Genomic DNA, 21,513 nt, shown 5'->3' on the forward strand with positions numbered 1-21,513 from the left:
GAAACCACATCTCCCCACCTAGTATACAGGTCATCGTTATGGGCCCGGCATCCTTCCCCCATGTCTGCAGGGTGAGGTCTGCATGGAGTAGGGACTGGGAACACCCTGTATCCAGAGTTGCCCTGACTGCCTTGCTCCCGATCCAGGCAGTTACTACAGGGCGGTTCCACCCTCCTTCTTGAGCGGCGGACCCAAAACTGCAATCCATGGGCTCTCCCTTCTCCATCTCCTTGCCCTTCTCATGGGGCAGAGTATATCCCCCTGGCCCGCGGCTCAACTCACTTAGGCCCATACCGCATTCTCAGGAGATGTGCCTTGTTCACCCACAGCAATAACATATCACACCTCTCAAGCACACCTTCTCAGACAAGTCCACATGTCCCCTTTGCTTGTCAGGCTCTCTTTTGAGGCCCGTGGGCCTCGCCCATATCCTCTTTCACTTTCCAAGTTAGCGAAGGCCTCAGCCAAGTGGAGAGCCTCCTCACTGGTCCACGGTTGGTGTCTCCATACTCATCTTTGGGTGTCTTTTTCTAAGTTCCAGAGAAACTGTTCTACAAAATCTGGTCAAACCCCCTCCCAGTCAAACTTGCCAGCCAGTAACCACTTATTAAGTGAAGCCAGTAAGGACTTTAATAAGCCACGAGGTCGCTTAGCTTCTCTTGGTTTTCAGGCCTGAAATGCCTGCCTGTAGCTTTCCAGGGAGATTTCCAGCCTATAGAGGATCGCCGCCTTGGCAGTCTCATAATCCTGGGCTTCCCCTTCAACGGGGCCCGGTAGGTGGCTTGGGCCTGGTCAATCACCAGAGCACCTAGCTGGTGGCCCCACTGACTATGGTCCAGCCCCGTCTGGATAGCAGTCTATCCAGAAGGCCTCTATATAAGCTTTGGGGTCATCTTCCCTTGTCATTCGGGGCCTTTTGAATAGAGCAGCATTATGCTGCATCTACCCTTGCTGGCGGGCTCCTTGCAACTGTTGCACCTTCAGCACTTGCCCTATGGCCTGAATGGCCTGTGTAAGCAACTTGGCATGAGCTATCACTGGTGGTTGCATCTTGGCATATGCCTGGGTCGGGATCTTGGTCCCGCTGATGCCGAAGCAGTTCTTGGCCAATGCACCACTGTGAGGTCTGGGGGGCCTTACGGGTAGCATGGCCTGTCGGATATGTAGCCCCTTCCCTCAACTCACCTGCTACGACTTAGATGTTAAGCTATCAAGAGAGGGGAGTTCAGTGGAGATCTTCTTGGAAGGGCTTCCTGACAACAGCTGTACTCACAATTGTTCAGCATGATGTTCCACGGGGCTCCACCTCTTACACCCTGTCCACTTGCCAACTGGATAGGTGATTGTGCAATGGTGGTTTTGACCCCATGGGCTTGCCTGCAGCCTGCTTCAGGTGGGGGGGGGGCCACGTCCGAGTGGGCTCCCTTGGTTCTTGTGCTTCCAACCTTGATGCCCCACCCTTCTGTCTATCTCTTTGATTTTTTTTCTCTTTCTTTTTCTGTTTTCTTCAGAAGAAATGTTCTCCTGGGGAGGAGAGGGATGTGGAGCCACCTCCTTTTCCCCAGCCTCCTACAGGGGGCTCAAACGCTTCCCCTGGTCTGCCTCCTACAGGGGGTTGAAGTGTTTCCCCTGCTCTGCCTCTGGCAGGGGGCTCGAAGATTTCCCCTGCTCTGCTTGCTGGGGCTGCTCCGGTTGTGCCGCCTCTCTTCCCCGCAGGAGCCTCAGCACATCTCATGTGCTGCCCACCTACTCTGTCTTCCTCTGGCTCCCCTGTCTCTGCAGGGTCTGTTGGGGCTTTTAAACTTCTGCGCTTTTAAACTCTGTGGGTGCATCTCCATGTGCAATTAATGCGTTTGCATAAACTCTGTTGCAATTTGAGCCAGAGTAAACAAATCCTGATGTCATTATCTATGCATCCATTAAAGTGCAGTAATGACTCCGCTTTTGGATAGTATCGGTGTCTGGCAGGACTATACAACAGCACTGTAAATTTGTCTACACCAGCCCAATTGCAATTCATGTGTATATGGTGACACTTTACTGCATACTAAATTAGTCTACTGCTCAGATGTGCCGTGTGAGGGTTTAATTTACAAACCAATGAGAGGAGAGGTATGGCATAGACAGGGCAATTTTTTCCTAGAGAGAGCAACAGCCAAGGGGCCCCTGCTGTCAAGGACTTTGTATCCTATTCTGCCCTTGTGCAAGCCAGACAAGAGTTGAATGGAGGGAAATAGAGGGATAGAAACTTCTTATAGCGCCCTGCACAAAGGTATAGACCACATTCTAGGCCTACAGGTTGCCTTAGAACTATACCACTGCCTCAAAACTGTTATTTTGACCTTCCTTTGTTGTTTATAAGAAAATGAATGTGTATCTACATGGAAAATTAACTTGAGAAAAATGTTACATTAGAAGATTTCACTGGGAACAAGAATTGAACATCTCATTCTTTGGTGGTCTGGGAGGGAGAAGACTCTTAGCAAAATATATTGTTTTCTGAATACTGACTGCGAGAGAGTCCTACATTAGTTAAGTGCAAGATAATGAGTTAAAAATGGAGGAGCATTAAGTCTGATTGATGTTCATTTAGTCTGTTTGCATCAGTCTGCTGACATTTTTTTTATTCAGTATAATACGTTTGGATCCCTTTTAGTTTTGCTATGGGTATTGTTTTTCTCAATGGCATTTGATTGTTCTTGAGGTGTATTGTTAGCCAAAAATTATAGTTCTCCTACCCAACCTCAAGTTCCAGATGACATTTCAAAAGTGGGTCCAAGTAAAGAATTTTGGAATAGAATGAGATTTAGATCATCCTGATTAGAAACGATCTTTTCAGAGATAAATTTCTTTCCTCCCTTATCTCTTTGCATGATTCAGTGTTGTCACTGTTTCATTTTGTAACCAGAGGTATATTCTACACCAGTGGTGTAAAGTCAGAATGACTACACTGGCCTAATGGACTTATACAAATCACATGAGATCAGAATCTGGCTGTAGGCATTTGTTCTGGAGGGACAAAGTATAACCATCTTTTATTAATGTCTCTCAACAGCCTGCAATTGAAAACAGTTGTTGCTCTTTCTCCCTTTCTCTGTCTTTCCTTTTTTTTCCTTCTCTCTCTCTCTCTTGTGGGGGTGGAGAGATTATTGTCTGAATCTTGTTAGGGAAATCCTACAGGCTATTTTTAGCAGTGGGCTCTGCTGCTGCATTGTGGTATTGTACCAAACACATGTGCTGTGTGACCAGCAGCCACACATCTGAATTATTTGCACATCCTAAATCAATTTAGATGCTTGCAGTAAATGAAAACATATATTTCAATCTCTTCTTAAGCCAAGTAATCCTGTTTAGAAATAAATTATGCACTGCGTGGTGTGAATATCTTACTATTTAAACGTCTAGGGTGGATGTCTGTCGTAAAATCATGGTAATGATCCATTGACCTGATCCAAGCTCAGCCAAATACCATGACATTATTCCTTCCCCCAAGTCATTTTATGGAAAATGCTAATGAAATATAAGAACATGGGAACATAGAACTAAAAGGGGCCTCCTGGGCCACTCAGTCCAGTTCACAAGCAATTGTTAACCAGAGAAATCTTCAAAATTGATCATTCAAACCCTCACTCATAACTATATTACCTGAAACACCCAAGAAGAACCTACAGTATGCTGCAGGTAAAGCAGGGGAGAAAAGGGCACTGGCAGTGCCCTGCCACTGCAATGATAGGGACATAATTCAGGGGTGCTCAACCTCTGGCCTGTGGGCCAAATGCAGCTTGAGGAGCAATCGCATCTGGTGTGCAGGGTTCCCCTGGGACCTGGAGATTTGGCAGCATGGGAGCAATAGCCATTAATACAGACACCCCTCACCTGAGAAATCCTCAAACCCAGATGCCTGCATGGCTAGTTGGAGCCAAGTTACACCCCTTACCCTATGGGGCAGGACCACACCCCCCCCCCACTTCTGTATTGGAGCTGGGCCATACCCCCTCCCCTCCCCACTAGACTGAGTTGGGGCTTGGCTATGTCCCCTTCTCCCCTGCAGGGCAAGGTTGTATTGGGTAATGCCCCCTTCTCTCCCCACAGGGGCAGGTTGGACTGGGCCATTCCCCCTTTCCCTGCAGGGCCAGGCCACATCCCCTTCCCTCCCACTGGGGCTGTGTTGGGGCCTGGCCATGCCCCTTCACCCTTCCCCCAGGGCACTGGACCATGCCCCCTTCCCTCTCTGTGAAGCTGGGGTAGGGCCTGGCCACATCTCTTCCTTCTCCTTTGTGCTGGGTCAAGCTCCTTTCCCTGCAGGGTTGAGCTGGGGACAGCCTGCCCCCTGTATAGCCAGATGGTGGCTGCCATGCCTTCCTGGGTTCTGGATCAGGAACACTGACTGGGGACTGCCAATATGGCCTACTGGGAAAAAGGTTGGGGACCACTGACCTAGTTGGTTAATAAACACTCAAAAGATTATAGGACAAGGACTACTCAGCACTATAGAGGAAGACAATAACTCCCACCAGTCTGACCTAGGGAAAAAAATATTTTCTGACCCCAAATTTGGTAATTGATGTGACTCTGGGGAGAAGAATATGTCCCTTCAACTAGATACTCTTGGGTTTTCTGAAGCAGCAGAAGCAGCAGTACATCTCAATAAAAATGTCCTTTCCTGTGTCCAATGTTCCCATGTCTTAGAGGAAAATTTGAATCCTGTCTTCAGATACCAGTAGCATTCATGATTCAGATACCAGTAGCATTCAGGCCTCCTCATCCCAGGAGGGTACAGTTTCAGGTCATGTCCAGGACCACTGAGGGCTCCTCTATCCCCAAAGCCTCACCCTTACCTCCAAGTTGTTCCTGGGGCAGGAGCTTAGGAGGGAGATGTTTCTCCCCTGCTGACTGGTCACAAACTGCCTCCCCTAAGCCGAGAGAGCTGGGCATTAAATGGCCGCCCTAGTCAGGCACCTGCCCTCTCCCTGGCCTAGCCCTTAAATTAACAGGCACCAAAGGTGCTCTGTCACAGAGGGAAATTATTAACTTCTCAGGCTATGATAAGCCTTATGCTTGGAGTTTATTTTTTGCATCACCTCCATCCATCACACCCTGCCCCTCCAACCCCTGTGATCCATGGCAGCTGCTAGATGGCAGGCCACTGCATGCTGGTCCCTGGGGGAGGGAGAAGGAGGCAGCTCATCCCGCTGTCCTGTACTGCCACCCGGCTCTCCTCCCTGCTCTACCCCAGATAGTGTGGGGGTTGCCGGGTGGTGGTTGGAGTAGAGGGCTTGGGGTCCCCACCAGGTTGGGGGTGGGCAGCTGTCCTGGGCATGGGGATCCCCAGGATCTTAAGGAATCTTAAGGATCCAAGGAATCTTAATCTGCATCTACACAACACCACCTCAATCCTGTTGCCAATCCAGAAACACAACGAATAGTGCAGGCAGATGCTGCATGCCATACCCACTCCCCAGGATATGCAGCATCTTGAGTGATATATAGCTAATGTTAGAAATATCCCACCAATTAAGGGGGAGGTGAAGAGAGTGGTGTTGGGACTGTAGACCAAAATTTGTCCCCTTCTCTCTTCCCCTGCAGGAGACTTTTGAGATCAGAAATTGGAAAGAATGAATAAATGAAAGAATGAATGCATAAGAAGAGTACAAGGAATAGAAGAACTGAGTAAATAATAAGAAAGTAGTGTGAGCTACAAAGGACCAACTCACGGGATCATAATACATTCTAGTTCATTGGATGGGATGTGAAGTTACCAATAAAATCATAAATGCAAACTTTGAGTTATGGGTTGTACTGGTCACCTTAGCGCGTGCGCGCGTGCACACACACACACACACACACACACACACACACACACACACACACACACACACACATGCACTTACTCATTCAAACCCATGTCATTCTAACCCATGTAGTATAGTGTATAGTAGCTGATGTAGTGATTGTGAGATCACTGGTGTCAGTATATCTACCTATTCGAGGCCCTGGAGTCTGCTGTTGATGGTCAGTTTCCTTCAAGGCAATGTCTTTTCCAGAAGGGGGTTGTCTTCTTGTCCTTCTGTCTCAATAGGTCAGGTGCTGGATGATAGGGTGCCACTGAGGGTCTCGCTTCACTGCCTTTCATTCCTTTCTGGCAGACTTGTGTGATCCCCCAGCATCATCTTGGTTACCCAATCCAGAGGTTGCTGTCCCACATGGTTTTTGAGTAGTACCTGACAGCTGCTGGTCACAGGGGTCTCTGCTTGCTGGTACCTGAAGTTTCAGGAGTCTACCCTTGGCTTATTGACTTAATGGCTGTAGAAAGCTTAACATTTGAAGGAGGGCACTTAACAACTTCTCAGGCTATCATGAGCCTATTCTTGGGTTTTGCTTTTTGCATCACCTCCATTACACCCTCCCCCCCAGCCCCATGAAGAGGCCACTGCATGTGGCCCTAGCTGGGTGCGGATAGCTCATCCTGCTGTCCTTGCACTGCTGGCTGGGTTCCCTGCTCCCACACCTGCATGCAGGCATGCTGGGCAGTGTGGTGGTTGCCAGGTGGGTGGTGGAGTATGTGGGGGAGGGGCAGCTGTCCTGGGCACAGGGATCCCTGGGACTCCAGGAATCTTAATCCACCTCTACACCACCCCACCCCACCCTATCCCATCCCTCCATCCTAATCTGCCATGTTGCTGCATATTGTACTAACTGTAGTTTGGAGAGATGTTAGACCAGATGCAGCAAAACATGTAACCTACAAAATGTAAATTGATGAGGAGAAGGGAAATAATAAACGATCCTGGCAATGCCAGCAGAGTTTTAAAGCTACATCAGATCATTACCTCCAGATTTTCCTTTTTTTCTTTAAGAGAAAACAAACCGTGAGATGAATACAAAAAATTAGTGGTAATGCACTAGTAGGTCAAGGATGCTAAAGAGAACCTTGCAGCCCATAGGTAGCATTTTTCTTGCCCTTCTTATATGTAAACTTTACTGACATTGTATTGTTTTGGAGCCTGAAGTCAATAGCAAGTTCTTAGCATCCAAAGCAAGATCAGATCTAAATATGGCAGAATTAATATTTCCAGAACAACATAATTTGATTTCCCAACCTTAGCTTTGAATTGTCCATTGTGTACAAGATATACCCATTCAGGAAGATGCTTAATGTGTGCTTCACTTCAATACCGTGTTTTAATGCACTGCTGAATAGGGATGGTTATCAGCTACGTATTGACTTTAATTTTGGTGGGGTGTTTTTTGTTGGCTGTCTCTTCAGTAGCAGGCTAGTAAGTTTTCCCAGAACTCCGTTGGCTTCTTCAGTGATGTTGGTGCATACAAAAGAGGCTTTGAGTATTGAATATTGTCATTTGGAGAAGTTTTTAATTCCAGTCCCACCCAAGTGTAAGGAAAGAAAAAATCCAATATTTTTCCAAATGAAGAAGTTCCAAAATGGTTGTGATTATTTTTGCTTCAGTCATTTCTGGGGGAAATGCAGATAGAGGAAAAAGCAAAGTAAAAATAAAATGATTTATCAGTGTTTTAGCCTTGGCTTTAATTCATGTCTTGTAAATGAAAGTTAGCAATGAGTCCAGTAACCAGTGTTGCCTAGAATTTTTTGCTTCTGAGATGCCACAAAAATTGACATAACATTGACAATTATTCAGTTGTAAGATGATTAGCCTCGGATATGTGAGCATAGCAAATTGAACGGGAGACTTGCACCTGAATCTCACAGAAGATTTTGATTTTAAATTTCATACTGTGTATAACTTTTTCCTTGGGTGAAAGCAAAGTTTTGGGTCCCACTTCTGCAACTCTAAAATTTACATGCAACATCTTAACTGAAATTAATACAATTTTTCTTTTAAACACTAAATATGAAATTCTGTATTCCTTTACCCATCTAAATGACAATTTTCTAGCTGTGTATCTGGGTGTTTTGGCCCTGCATCTGCACGGTGAATGTCCAAGTGTAACTGTGCTCTCTAGGCTATGCACTGGCCAGGCATGTATGTGCATCCCTTGAGTCCCAGATTTTACAACCCACAAAGTTAAGGGATGTCAAGATCCCAGATTTTCATTTTGGTTCGTGTGGGTATAGAATAAAATCTGGTTGTGCTGTGAGAATTATGTATGGGTTTTTATAATCAGTATTCCAGTTTCACTGATAGTTTCTTGTTGTATTGTCTTTGTACTGAAGGTGTTGTGTATGACAGTCTAATGCTGAAGCACCAGTGCATGTGCGGCAACTATGCCAGTCACCCTGAGCATGCTGGAAGAATACAAAGCATCTGGTCAAGGCTGCAAGAAACTGGGCTGCTAAACAAGTGTGAGGTAATAAATAAAGACGAGATAGCTTCACTAATTTAAATAAACTGCAAATGAATAGATCCTCAGTCCACATTTCTTGTATAACAATAAAACTTTGCCTTTGGAATGACGTCACCCTTGTTAGCATTATTACAGTGCATGCATATTATGAATGCACATTTTTCACTCATGAAATGGGCTTTGAACAATTAAATTAATCTAACTGGAATTACAGCATGAAATCCAGGTATCAGTTGACACCAGCAAGAGACAGATGGATAGAATTACAATCTTCCTAATATATTACTTTTTGTTTCTTCAAACAGCAAGCAATTTTAATTGTGCAACAGTTTAAAAACGTTGCTTTATTTTAATATTTCCACCATCTCTCTAATTGTATGTTTCACTGTGTCATGTTGCAGCATATAAAGCACATAAAGAAAAATATAAAGTTTGTTCTCGTGCTTTTGTCAGCCAAGGGTAAGATGGCTATTGAGTAAAAAAATCAAGATGTGAAGTTCACTTATCCAGACAATATATGGGTTTTATTTATTTCTATTCTTATTTCCTTTTCCAAAATGAGTATTAAACCATAATCCATTAATCAAATGTGGAATTTAAGGTTTTTGTCTAATTTAGATGCTGGAAAACAGCTAAATCAGCTGAAGTTTATGGGAGTTGTGGGTGCTGATTGTTTCTTTAGAACAGGCCCTAGCAAAGATCAGTGCAGACTGTTTACTTAAATAAAGCCAACATACGTAAGTTCTGCAGGATCAAACCTTTTTCTGTGCTCACATGCTGCATTTTTTGCATAACTCTGTGTTATTTTCTAATAGTTTTTGAAAATCCAAATGAACTAACACTATATGTCGATTCTTGAGGAAACACTACTATTCACAACAATTTTCTGGTATGTAGGGACCCAAATACATTATACTATGAGGTAATACCAGCACTGTAAATGGATTTGTTGTATACACTAATCTAACTAGATGGCAGCACCCTAACAGGCTATGTTTTCTTTAGCTTGCATGTTTTAAAAATGTTTTAATAGGTTTTCATTCAGCAAGAACTTTAAGAACACGTGTAACTTCTAGCACATGAGTAGGTCCATTGACAGGAGTGCATGCACAAGAAGTAAGTTTAAGTTCAGTACACATTTAAGTGCTTTGCTAAATCAGGGCTTATTTACCTTGCTGACTCAGAATTGCAATGAGCAAAAATGAACATAACCTAAAAGCCATGTGAAATGGTATTTCAGTGTTTTACATTTTCTCTGATGTAGAAAGTGTATGTGAAACCAGTTGTGTGGAATCTGGGAAAGGCAACACCTACAATGTGGAATGTTCTATAATTCAAGAGTGCAATAATTCCTGGAACCCAGGAAATGCAGACAACTTATCTCATTACAAGAGCATATCCTGAAGATTTGTATTGCTCTTTATATTATTGATAAAACTGAGCTGAAACACTGCATTATGACCTGCCCAATCTTGGGAGAATCTGGAATTGGATCACAACTAAATATAGATGACCCTTAATCAATGTGATAATGATCTGTTCCCAAATTTTGGATCAGAGCCCTTCCAAGTTGTGATTCAGATCTGTATTTGAAAATGTACCAAAGAATGGAGCTGTTAGATTATGTGAAGCTACCATAAGTAATATGTAAAAAATAATTAGATATGTATCAAAAAAAGAAAAAGTGTTTATAAGCAGTATCACAGCAGTTATCATAATAATAAGATTGTCAAAAGTAGAAATATTATTATTATGTATATTATTAAGAGCAGATTCTAGTGGCCTTGTCTTGAATTACTAACACTTTATTTCATGAATAATCTTTCTGACCTGCTATAAATGTAAATAAGGGAAGAATTGGATCCTCAAACATTTTGTTGGTATGAATATATGTAAAGAATAGAAACATTGTGTTTTTATCACTAATACTGGGCCCAAAAACTTTTCACATTTAATCTTTTACATTTCATCATTTACATTTAATTTACATTATCTCTAGTTATTTCCCAAACTAAAATGAAGAATTATATGAGTTTGCAGCAAGAAAACAAAGATGCATGCAACTAATTGGGTCCAACCTTGAGTTTTAAAGAAAAACATTTTGTCCAGGGGTTTGCAAGCTATGTTGTATGTGGCCTGGGGACACAGTGCTTCAGTGGCATTCAGATATAGGCACTCTTCCTTGTACCTTTATGGATGCTGTGTCCCTGTCCTGTCATGGAGGCAAACAGCAGTGGTGGCTGTGTCCTAGTGTCTGCCCTTCTGGCTGCCTTTAACTTGCGGTGAGTCATTTCAGCCCAGCTGGAAAAGGTTGCCTACCCCTGAATTTATGAAATCTTGATAAAGTTTTACAAATGGAAATTCAAATATTGTTTACATGTATGTTGAATTAAATGAAAGAAAATGTTGTCTTTAATTACCAATATGAACAAAATATTAGTGACTGCAGTGTGAAATTAGTCTTTTAGGTAGAATCTGAGGGAATAAAATTTGAGTTGCCTTAACTGGACAATGCAGAGAAGTTTGTCCTGAACCTTTGCTATTTCTGACTGTCCATCCTTCCCTTAGTGAAGCTTCATTAGCACTTACTTAACATTAAGGATGTGCTTATGTCTGTCACTATTTAGTAAAGCATGTGCTTAAATGATTTGCTGCCTCAGGGTTTACATTCATTTAAAACATTTTCATCTCCAGATGTAATGCATATGTATCTATGGTACTGGTTACTGTGCTCCATTATTTGAGAAAATATATTATAATCAGTACCTTAATTATAGAATTGCACAAAATTTACTTTAAAGAACATGAAGAAGGAAGCCAAACTATATGACCTTTACTTCCTTATTTCCTAACTGCTGAGTGCTTTGTTATGCGTACTTACTATTGCTTTACATAAGGATTTTTGCTGGTCATTCTTTTCTGGCAGAGCGAAGATAGAAAACAAATTTAATAATGTGGAACTATTGAGTTAGTCTTGATCAAAATGCCCCTTTAAGGCCTGAAAGGACCTTATTAAGCATGCAAGATTTGAATATGTTCATGCTGCTGCTTTCCACCCTTTCTCTGCATGTGCCAACTCCCGAAAATAAAGCTTTGTACTTGCCTGAGAATGGCCTTGAGTGCATGCCCTGTGCTGCTTTTAGGCTGTTAGGGATGCATCTGTGGGTGAGTACTCAGTGCCTTGTTTCCAGGATTTGGCATGCACCAAGGAGAGTAATTGGGATGACACATTGACTTCAAGCCTTTTAAGAAGTGCTGTAATGTAATATATTCAAAACTACATTTCTCGGAGTAGTCAGAGGGACGGACCTCAACATGATATAGTTTAATTTTTAGATCAGACATTTAAGCTGTTCATAGGTAGGTTTCCAAGATTATTTTGCTTAATGAAGAAAGTGTTTCCTCCCCCTGCCCTCCTTTCCTTGACTTACTTTTTATTCTAAAAGGCCAGATCAATTTTCCATGAGCTAGAAAAGGACAAAGAAAAAACTTCCTATTCAGTCCATAGCCAATGCTGGAAAATTTTAGCGTGAAAACAAGTTTTAGAAGGTTAGACGATATCTCTATCTCTTTGAGATTCATTTAAAAAATCTAGCTTTCTTGTGCATATTGACAGTGCAGTGCTTCACTGTAGGTAATTTCCACACCTGAGTTGATGTTCACCTGAGTTAACTTTTTTAGCTAGAGTTAAGAATGGTCTTCAAGGCTGTGAAATAAGAGCTACATTATTGGGGACGGCTAACAGACAGCAAAATTGCAAAAGAAAGGATAGCTTGATAGTGCAAAATCAAACCATTAAAGAAGGAGAAAGGGTCTTAAACACCTATAGAATGAAGAGTTTAGAAGGAATCAAGATATACAATGAACCATGAAGTCATTTGACTCCCTCACTGCTGCCTACATAGAAAGGCTGCAGCTGCTTCCAGGGAGTTGGTTTTAAACCTTGGGTGGAGCAGGAATCACAGGGGGATGGAACTGCACCACTGAACTCTTCCCTGGATCCCCCCTACCCCACCATCTTCCTTAATATCATACAATTGCAATCCATTTGTTCTGCTGCGTTATTCTAGTACCCTAGATTTTCCATCAGCTTTATCATGCCATAGCTTTTCCATTGAAGTTTATGCCTTTTATCATTACTATTTTTACCAAGGTTTTCATAACTGCTGGGCCAATGAGAATTACAAAGGACATAGGTCATATTTCAGCCTTTGAAAATATAACAAGAGGAGGATAAATCTGTTCCCATCACCCCCTTAATCTTCCCCAAACAAATAAATGCATATACATAAATGTATGTAAAGATATAGAAATGTATACAGTATACTGTCTGCTATCTTGTACTCCATGAGGGCTAGAAACAGGAGGTTTTCATAATTGAAAAGGTATATTGTATAATGACTCAACATTCACTTTATATATAGATCTGATAAATCCTGACATACTGGACCTAAAAATTATGACATTATTCTTAGTTGAACTTAAAATTACTATATTTAAGTTACTTTGGGTAATTTTAGATGTTTTATTTTTTTAACACTACGTATGTTTCCCCCTTTCCACAGAGTCTAGCAAGGAAATTGACTTCAGAGGCAAAAAGGCATGACAACTAGAGTTGAATCCATCACTCCTCTTTATATCATACTCTGCCTATTGTCACAACTTGTGTTATCAATGGTTTTCTTCCATGCATGATAATTAAAAAAACACTTTAATAGTCACAAACCACTTAATGTCAATAACATAAGTGATCTCAGCTGGATAAATTTACTGCTTAATATCACTGGTATCAAATGATATTTCTCATTCAGATCAATTAGCATACAATTACCAGTAAAGTGGTGTTTGAGGTAATGTTGTAGCTGTGATGGTCTAGGAATTACGTGAGAGGCAAGGACTTTTTTTAGATGATATTTTTATTGGACCAACTGCATAGTTGGGACGCTTTTCATTTTAAAGCTTGTCTACATTTATCCCAGCTTTACAGTTGATCCAATAAAAGTTATCACCAAAAAAAATCCTTGCTTCTCACAATCATTGATAAATTAATTTTCTTCATCACACAAATAGGTATAAAGGTATACAACAGAAAAAAATATATAGATTTTTATAATTGTAGGATACACTTGTCAAGTACTGGCTCAATGCCTGGGAATATAAGTACCATCAGAGTCTGAATGCAGCTTTAACACATAATTTATCTTGTAGATTCAATGTACAGGATCCATTAGTTCTTACCCTGTAATATAACATTTAGAGTGTACTTATGAAACTCTTGAAAAACATAAAAGGGTTAGCAAAAGGTTGAGTTACAGGTGCAGTGCCACTGAAGAGGAGGTAGCTATAAGGACTTAAGCTGTCCTGAGTTTTCTGTTTAACAATATAGCCTCTCATCTTTTCAGTTAATCAGTCTATCATTTTTTTGACATGGTATAGTTTTTATGGTTTTACTTCACTTTTTATGTTTTGTATTAAGTAAATATCATGGTTGCATATTTCAGAAACTCACAAAAATACATCAAGTAAGTCCAGGATAAATTCTTGTCCCTCCAAATTCAGGGTGGTGGTGCCAACTGGCATATAAGTAAATACATTTAAAAAACACCTAGTGCCAAATACACACTAAAAAAAAAAAATTTCTGCTTCATTATTTGCCACCACCAGCTAAGTATAGGTATTAAAAAAAAAGCCAAAACCCTGTGGCAAAAGTGCTTGATCATGCTTTACTCAAAGCACTATAAGTTAGAGCACATTCAAAGCAAACAGATATTTGCTGTTTGTTGGGTGTGGTGGGGGGGAGGTTGTAGTGCCTGAGGCCAGCAGGTAGGAGGTGCTCTTGCACACCTCCCAGCATGCCCCACAGACTTCTCAGGCTGCTGGAGACTCCCCAGTGCAGTCAAATGGGCAAGCCATCCCTGCCTGGCTGTCTAGCATGGGGGAGCAGTCCTCCCCTCCCCTGCTGCTCTGTCAGTGACAGGAATCAGAATCAGAGGGAAACAGGGCTAGAAGGGACCTCTGGGCCTGGCTGCGGCTGCCTGGGGGCCAGGACCCAGGCCGGGGAGCCTGTCTGTCAAGTGGTAGTACGGACAGGCTGGGCACTAGCATCACTTGGGAGCCATGAATAGGAGCTTAGTGTGCATGCCCTGCCTGGATCTGACATAGATCAGAAGGAGAGTGGTGCAGGGCGGGATCACTCTGGGCCAGGCTGGAGATGCACGCACATGCACATGCACACACAGAAACATGCATGCACATGCACATACACGTGTATACATGTGCACTGCAGAGAGCCAGGTGGGGTGGCTGTGTGAGGCTGTGCCACTTTTTGCTGTGCCGGCAGCTCTGAAGGGGGCGGTGGTGGAAAAGGAACTCCCCTGGCCTGGCCTAGTCCCCAGCTAGACCCAAGTTGGGAAGTTGGGAGGGGGAAAGTTGGGAAGGGGGAGCACCCAGCAGGCAGGCTCCTTTTTTACCTCTCCCACCCTTCTGCTAGAGTTCCCAGCACTGCAAATAGCAGTGCAGCACTGCAGGTTTTGGCTGGGGGAAGAAAGCCCCTCTGGCCAGAATATGGCGTTAGGGCAGCTGTGGGGACACAAACTCTCTTTCCCTCCCCCCCTTGCCTGGGGACAAATGCCCCAAAGTGACTTATAGCTGGCCGGAGGGATGACACGGGGTTGGGTTGAGTGGCTATCACTGACTCAGGTTGATGACAGCTGAGGAGGTGGGGCCAGTCTGGCACTCCGACAGAGCAGACGAGCTCTGCCTGAAGTGAGCATGCCGCCCTGCAAGGGACCCTTGTTATGCCAGTGAATGCAACCCAGCTTAATGCCCAGTGGGATATGGCACAGATGTTCAAAAAGCACTTCAGTCTAATAGCACATCCATCCAGGGTTAACTTAGAGTGTGATCCACCATTTTTAAAGCACTGAACTATGAACATCTGCTTTATTAAGGCGATGAAGTGTTTTCTGCATGCTTGTAGCATGATAGATATAACATGTGTACCTAGCCACCCAGGCTGCAACCCTGGTTATTGTCAACTTCACTTAATATCACCTGCACAAGGGCATTTGATGCCCAAAAGGTTGTCTAACAGCTCCTTCAACTACAAATTTAGTCCAATAAAAGAGATCACAAAAAATCCTTGCCTCTCATATACTTCCTGGACCATAAGAGCTACAGTAACACTCCAGCTTTAGTATCACAGGCTTTGGTTAGTCTGAGACATATGACTTTATATGAGTTTGATTGCAATAGCATTTTATTAAACCTAACCCTCTTAAATATTTCTTAAATAATTTTGATGCAATCTATGTGACCTACAGTGAAAAGGATTTACAAGCAATTATTTGAGATGACAATCCTAGTGCTACACATGTGGATCTTTGCCACACAAAAATGACGCAAGCCTTCCAAGCTTATTCTGATAATATATTTATACCTTGGCATAGCTTTCTTACTCTCTCTTTTTGCCCAATATTATTAGAAAAATATGTATTTTAGTTGACCTAAGATGATCTACCTTTCCCTCATTCATTCCATGAAAAAGGGTGTGTATGTGCCCGTGTGCACATCAGTGCAGCTCATGAAGCAATTAGTTAGAAACATATACACTTCTTAGGATGAATGACCAAATGTCACCTCACTTGTGAAGAAAAATACGTTATCTGACCCAGAAGAACAATTATATTTTATTGACTTCATGAAGTAACATAATATGCTGATTTTGATTGTGCAATTGTGTGTCAAAAGGATGTGAAAGCACTTCAGTAAATTCTCATGTGAGACTGGGAGAGGCCTGGAGAAATCATAGATTTAAAAAGGGTTTATTAAGTCATTTAGTCCATGGTTCATTCCCTAAAGTGTATTTTCCATTGCTGTATCCAGTCAAGGTTTAAATGATGCAAAAATAGGGCTTCCACCACTTCCATTGGGAAACTACTTCACTACCCAGTGGATCCAACTGTTTTGAAATGTTTCCTGATTATTCAGAAATAATTGCCACTGCTTAGCTCAATATAAATTGTGCCTAGGCAATTCCTTTTCTCCCGCAGTTCATAATCTCTTTAAAAATATGTAATTATTGAATTTGTGTCTTGGAAAAGTGAAAGACTTGGTGCTTTGTGGTCTAAAAGAAATGATATAAAATAAATGCTAGAAATGTATCTCGGGGGGGCGGGGGGAGGGAGGGAGACTGAATAGAAATACTCCAAAAGAAGAGAAACACTGAAGGTGTACTCTGAAAAGTAACTAAAAAAAATGACACAATGAGGCTAGTGGTAGGAGAACTTTGTTAACAATAATATGGATTATGCATGAAGAAAAATAAAATTCACTTCTTGCTGCTACAGCTGAATGGGCTGTGCAGTAACCGGTATACAAGTAGTAAATACTTAGTTATGTCACCACAGTAAGCAGACACAGTTCTAAATACATACAAGGAACATATCTGTTGAGTAAGCAGGTGTCATTTTTACAGGTGTTTTTCTTTCCCTGTTTTGTTTAACATACTATACTTTAATGGAGTTAGAAATAAAAATCCTTGACTTTTAACCACACTGCAGAGGGAAGGGTAAAGACTGGTGAAGTATTTAAAAGAGCCAAACTCCATTTACAATAGGTAAGGAAACAATAAGAGGGGGCAAAATGCATCTGGGTTGCTGGCAGAATGAACCTTTAATGTAAGAGAAAAGAATACAGTAGGAGCTTGCTTGAAATGTATTCTTGCTATGTATTAACAATATGTATTGTTAATGTATTACTTTTATTTCTCCTACCCACCAAGATTAAACGGTGGGTAATAGCACTGACAAAACACACTGATCCTTATTTTAAAACTCATCTGCTGCTTACAGGCGTGACTAAACTGTTGTCTTAAGAGGTGAGAATTTTTAGAGGGCCTGAGTACAATAAAACATATATTTTTGTTTCCTACCTTTTAATGGAGTCTATTAAGAAAAAGGGAACCTTTTTCTGGTACGTGAAACACTGTATCATACTAACTATTAGTTAAGATTTAGCCAAAGCATTTATGATAAACTTAATATGCATTTGTTTCTCATATAGTATTACTTTAATAAACAAATCAGTGTCACATTCCTGCATGACGCAATTTCAGCCCATTATTAATCATGCTAAATGTTATTTCGGACCTTTACTTTTCTCCCCTAAATATTGTCAGTGGAATATTGTAGGCCTCTGCTGTTTTCTTTCAGCGCATTCGAGGTCGAAAAGCCAGTCTGGAGGAAATACAGCTGGTTCACTCTGAACATCATTCACTGCTGTATGGCACCAGCCCTCTGAACAGACAGAAGCTGGACCCCAGGAAACTCCTAGGTCTGTACAGGCCTCTCTATTCTACTGAGAACAGCACATTCCAGCACTGTCATTAGTCATAGCTGGTGTCAGTTTAAAATACTTGGCAAGCAGTGTGACAAAAAATCACTTTTTCCAAATGCATTGCAATGTGGAATGAGAATCTTGCAATAGAAGCCAAATATAGATTAGTAAAATGCACAGGCTGGAAAACAGCAATAGACATTTCCCCACATTTGCTTCTAAATCATCTAAGTGTTAACCCATTAATGTTATCCATTGTTCACCAGAAATCAGAGCAATGGCAATTTGGAATGCAATTGAACTTCTATATCCTGGTGTCATTCAATTAAAAAATATGAGATAAAAATACATTTATCAGAATTGCTCTTCTGTTATTTTCATTTATTTTAAATATTTTAAACATTATTTCAGTCACATTGGGTGTAGATACCACTGAATTTTATGTTTATAGATGTTCACTGTATGGTGTATGGTATGCTTTAAAAATGAGAAATATTCTATTTAAAATGCTTTTATAGATAGATTAGAAACAATCCAGCATCACTGCCACATGAAATGTCACAAAAGTAATGTTGAGATGCATGGTCAATGCTTGACATGCTTTTATAAGATGAGTGCTAGGGCTAGATACTTAACTTGGATAACTGGGGCAGAAAGCTATGTATCTTGACAAACCAATAGCAGTTAATATGAGAAGAAATGCTGTCAGAAATTTTGGGGCTACATAATACTCCTGTGATTAAAATCTTACATTATGTATCCCAAAATATTAGGAGTCACACCATACACTAGCCTTTTATTTCACTTGGCACAAGACACTAAGCTTTGACTATATAACGAAAAAACACCTTTTTTCAGATATAGTAACTACTGTTATCACTGTGCTTAAGTGTGTCTCTGATCTGCAATGCAAGCTGATGTTAATGATTTTTTTCTGAGGTAGAGCACTAGTTCTGGCGTGAGATACCATCAAGATAAAAGGAAATCAGATTGATTGCAGTTTTTTATATCACTTTTTATGTTTTATTAAGTAAGCTCTTTGGGATGTTGAAGGTCAAAGACTACTTACAATTTGATAGAGCTGATTAGGAAATAGAATTTCCTTCTACAGGAAATTCCAATATTTCAATCAACTGAAATATGAAATTGAAAAATTGATTTGAAAAACCTTCATTTTTTTAAATGAAGAGCCTGAAAATTTTGATTTTGGAAGATATTTGTCAAAATGGTGCATTTTGATCATGTTTAACTATTTCATTTGGACTTCATTATTTTGATTTATTTAATCATTTCGACTATTCTACTATTAAGTATACCCTGTAATACTATAGAAATATTGTTATCCCTTTTTAATCTAAGGACTTAACAAAATTTTAGGTGCTGCTCATTGTTTTGGTTACAAAGAAACTTAGTTACAAAGCCAGGTATCTTTTATGAAATCCTGCATATTTACAAAGAAGGCTTAAAGTTAATTTTTTTTGACCATAAGAGGAATTTAAAAGGACGATTTCTTTGCTCATAGTTGCAAGCCTCTTGCAACCAACACGCAGAATTTTTCATCAGCATCATGCTTGCAGTGTTGACTCTAGCTGTGCCCTTAACTTTCTGTCTCGCTCTATGTTGCTGTGATTTCTTTCGCATATATACACACATTTCTGCGTGCACATGCCCCTCCTTTAAAACAATAGACAATGAAGTGTCTTTGGCACAGGTGCTTTGGTTCTGGCTGGTAATTTGTATATGTTTTGCCTGGAAGTTCCTGTTGCTTTAGGATTCTGGCTCTGTAAAGAAGCTTTTTTTTTTTACATTTTCTTGAATGCTCAGCAAGCATTTCAATAAGATTAAATCTAACCCATAGCAGCATAATACTACAATTAATATTTGAATATAACATTAAAATGTAGCAAATCAAAATGATAAAATCAAATGAGAATATTTCCCATTGAAAATTTCACCAAAATCTATAACTTTCCATTTTTTTAAATTCTGTCAAAACGTATTGGCGGGATGTCTTAATTAAAAGGAAAGGAAATGGTGACAAAAATCAATCCCCCTCTGGTTCCCCAACTCATGTGTGCATGCACGCGTGCACTCCCCCCACTCTCCTGTGCTATGAGTGAAGCACAGCATACAGCTGGCAGAATGGAAATCACACGTATTCTATCATATTTTGTTGCATATAAAAAAAATACTCAACCCTTTCTGTGTAGCTTAAAAAAAAACAAAGTAAAAACAAACTAAAATCCAGGAAAGACTGAAAAATGTAATAGTGGAGATGGGATAAAGGTAGAGCCAGAAATGTAGTCCTTGCTAAGAAAGGCATATTTTACAGTTGCACACTGTGAGGCCCTGATTCAGGACAACTTCTGTGTTCAAGAAGGTTGCTTAACTGTTTAAGTCCCATTAAAGTCCTTAGAATGTAAGCACATGGTTATAATTAAGTATATGCTTAAATGTTTTTTCTGAAGAGGTTGACATAGGCATATATTTATTTTTTCCCTAAATCAGCACCTACCAGCTCAGTTATTACAAATGACTGTTTAATAATTATGCAACTTTTTATGCTATACAAAACTTACTCTTTAGATTACTCATATTTCACTGTACTGTGCTAAACAGCATGCCATGTTGCATTACATCTGTATGTGATGCAAGTTAATACAGGGGATGATGTGTCACATTACATTATGGTTTAATATCACAGGATATAACATTTCAAACCTTTTTGAATAAGCACAGAAGTAGCACAAGTTATTTCCAGAGAGGTTCTGCAAATTCTGTTTGATTTTTCGCTCCTCTGTCATAAGAGAATGTAAAAAGCAAGTTTCTAATGATCACAATTTGTAAATGTGAAAACTATGCTGTCAGCACATCTCAGCCACTAATGCTGTATTTTAATGCGGAACAAGAAGGTACCTTCATGTGACGAATACTCAGTGCATTACAGTTGCAGTATAGCTGTAAAGTGATTACTTAACACAATTGTTTTCAATCAGTAAATATCTGAAACTGGGAAAGAATTAGGCCCCTAAACCTCTCTTGTTTTCTGCTAACTTGCATGCAATGCATCTTTCCCCAAAGGCATGTTTTTTGCCACTGCTTCTTTCACTTACCAAACCCTCAATTCTGCATCATGCATCAAACAGACAGACTGCCATATGCATGAGGATCCCCCTAACATATGGGTGTTTGCTGTCTAGACACTTAACTTTGTATCACCATCTTCCCCTTTCTTTGTGGCTTGTCATTTCAGAAAAGAGAACCTTTGTGATTCTCCTACTGTACCACCCCTTTATTTGTGCCTCATTTTTTTTTATCCAACAGTAATAGACCACTCATATCATATTATCCATGCCTTAGGCTACCGGTCATTTTCTTCAGGTGTCTGAATTTTAACCATGGAAGCCCTGTCCTGATACTAGGCTGAGGAATTTATTATACACTTTTTACTCTCCTCCCACCATAATTGGAACACTACAGTCCTTTTCTATTACTGATGCATTTGGTGGAAGAAACATGTCATAGCGAGTCATCAGTTTCTTTCAGGGTATCGTCTATAAGAACCTCTTGAACTGTCTGATTTTGAAAATTTTTGCAGCGGTTTTGGGTCTTTTCATCAAGAGAGCTGGCGATCCTTTCATTGCTTTGATACTAGTTGGGTAATGGTCCCACTTGCTGGAAAAGCCTTTCCATACTGGTTTTTTTCTATGAGAGCTTGATTTCTTTTCCTGTTTTCTTACCACACAATTATCTACTTCTCTGATGGTTGTGCAATAGAGAGTGCATGTTTTGCTAAACTTTGCAATGTGTTGAAAAGTTTTTGTGCTGCTTTTTCTCCTGTGTCACTAGTTCAGT

General features: G+C 40.8%; 1 protein-coding gene across 1 annotated transcript in view; it reads left to right on the top strand.

Moving 5' to 3' along the window:
* HDAC9 (histone deacetylase 9) overlaps positions 1–21,513 on the top strand; it is a 493,669-nt gene that overhangs the window by 228,968 nt on the left and 243,188 nt on the right. The window contains exons 14-15 of the mRNA XM_019508553.1: positions 8,192–8,325; positions 17,535–17,655. Coding sequence (XP_019364098.1) covers positions 8,192–8,325; positions 17,535–17,655 — 255 coding nt within the window. The remainder of the gene's footprint in view (positions 1–8,191; positions 8,326–17,534; positions 17,656–21,513) is intronic.

Source organism: Gavialis gangeticus, unplaced genomic scaffold, assembly GCF_001723915.1.
Source record: "Gavialis gangeticus isolate Ggan-Ray unplaced genomic scaffold, GavGan_comp1, whole genome shotgun sequence".
NCBI classification, from domain to species: domain Eukaryota; kingdom Metazoa; phylum Chordata; order Crocodylia; family Gavialidae; genus Gavialis; species Gavialis gangeticus.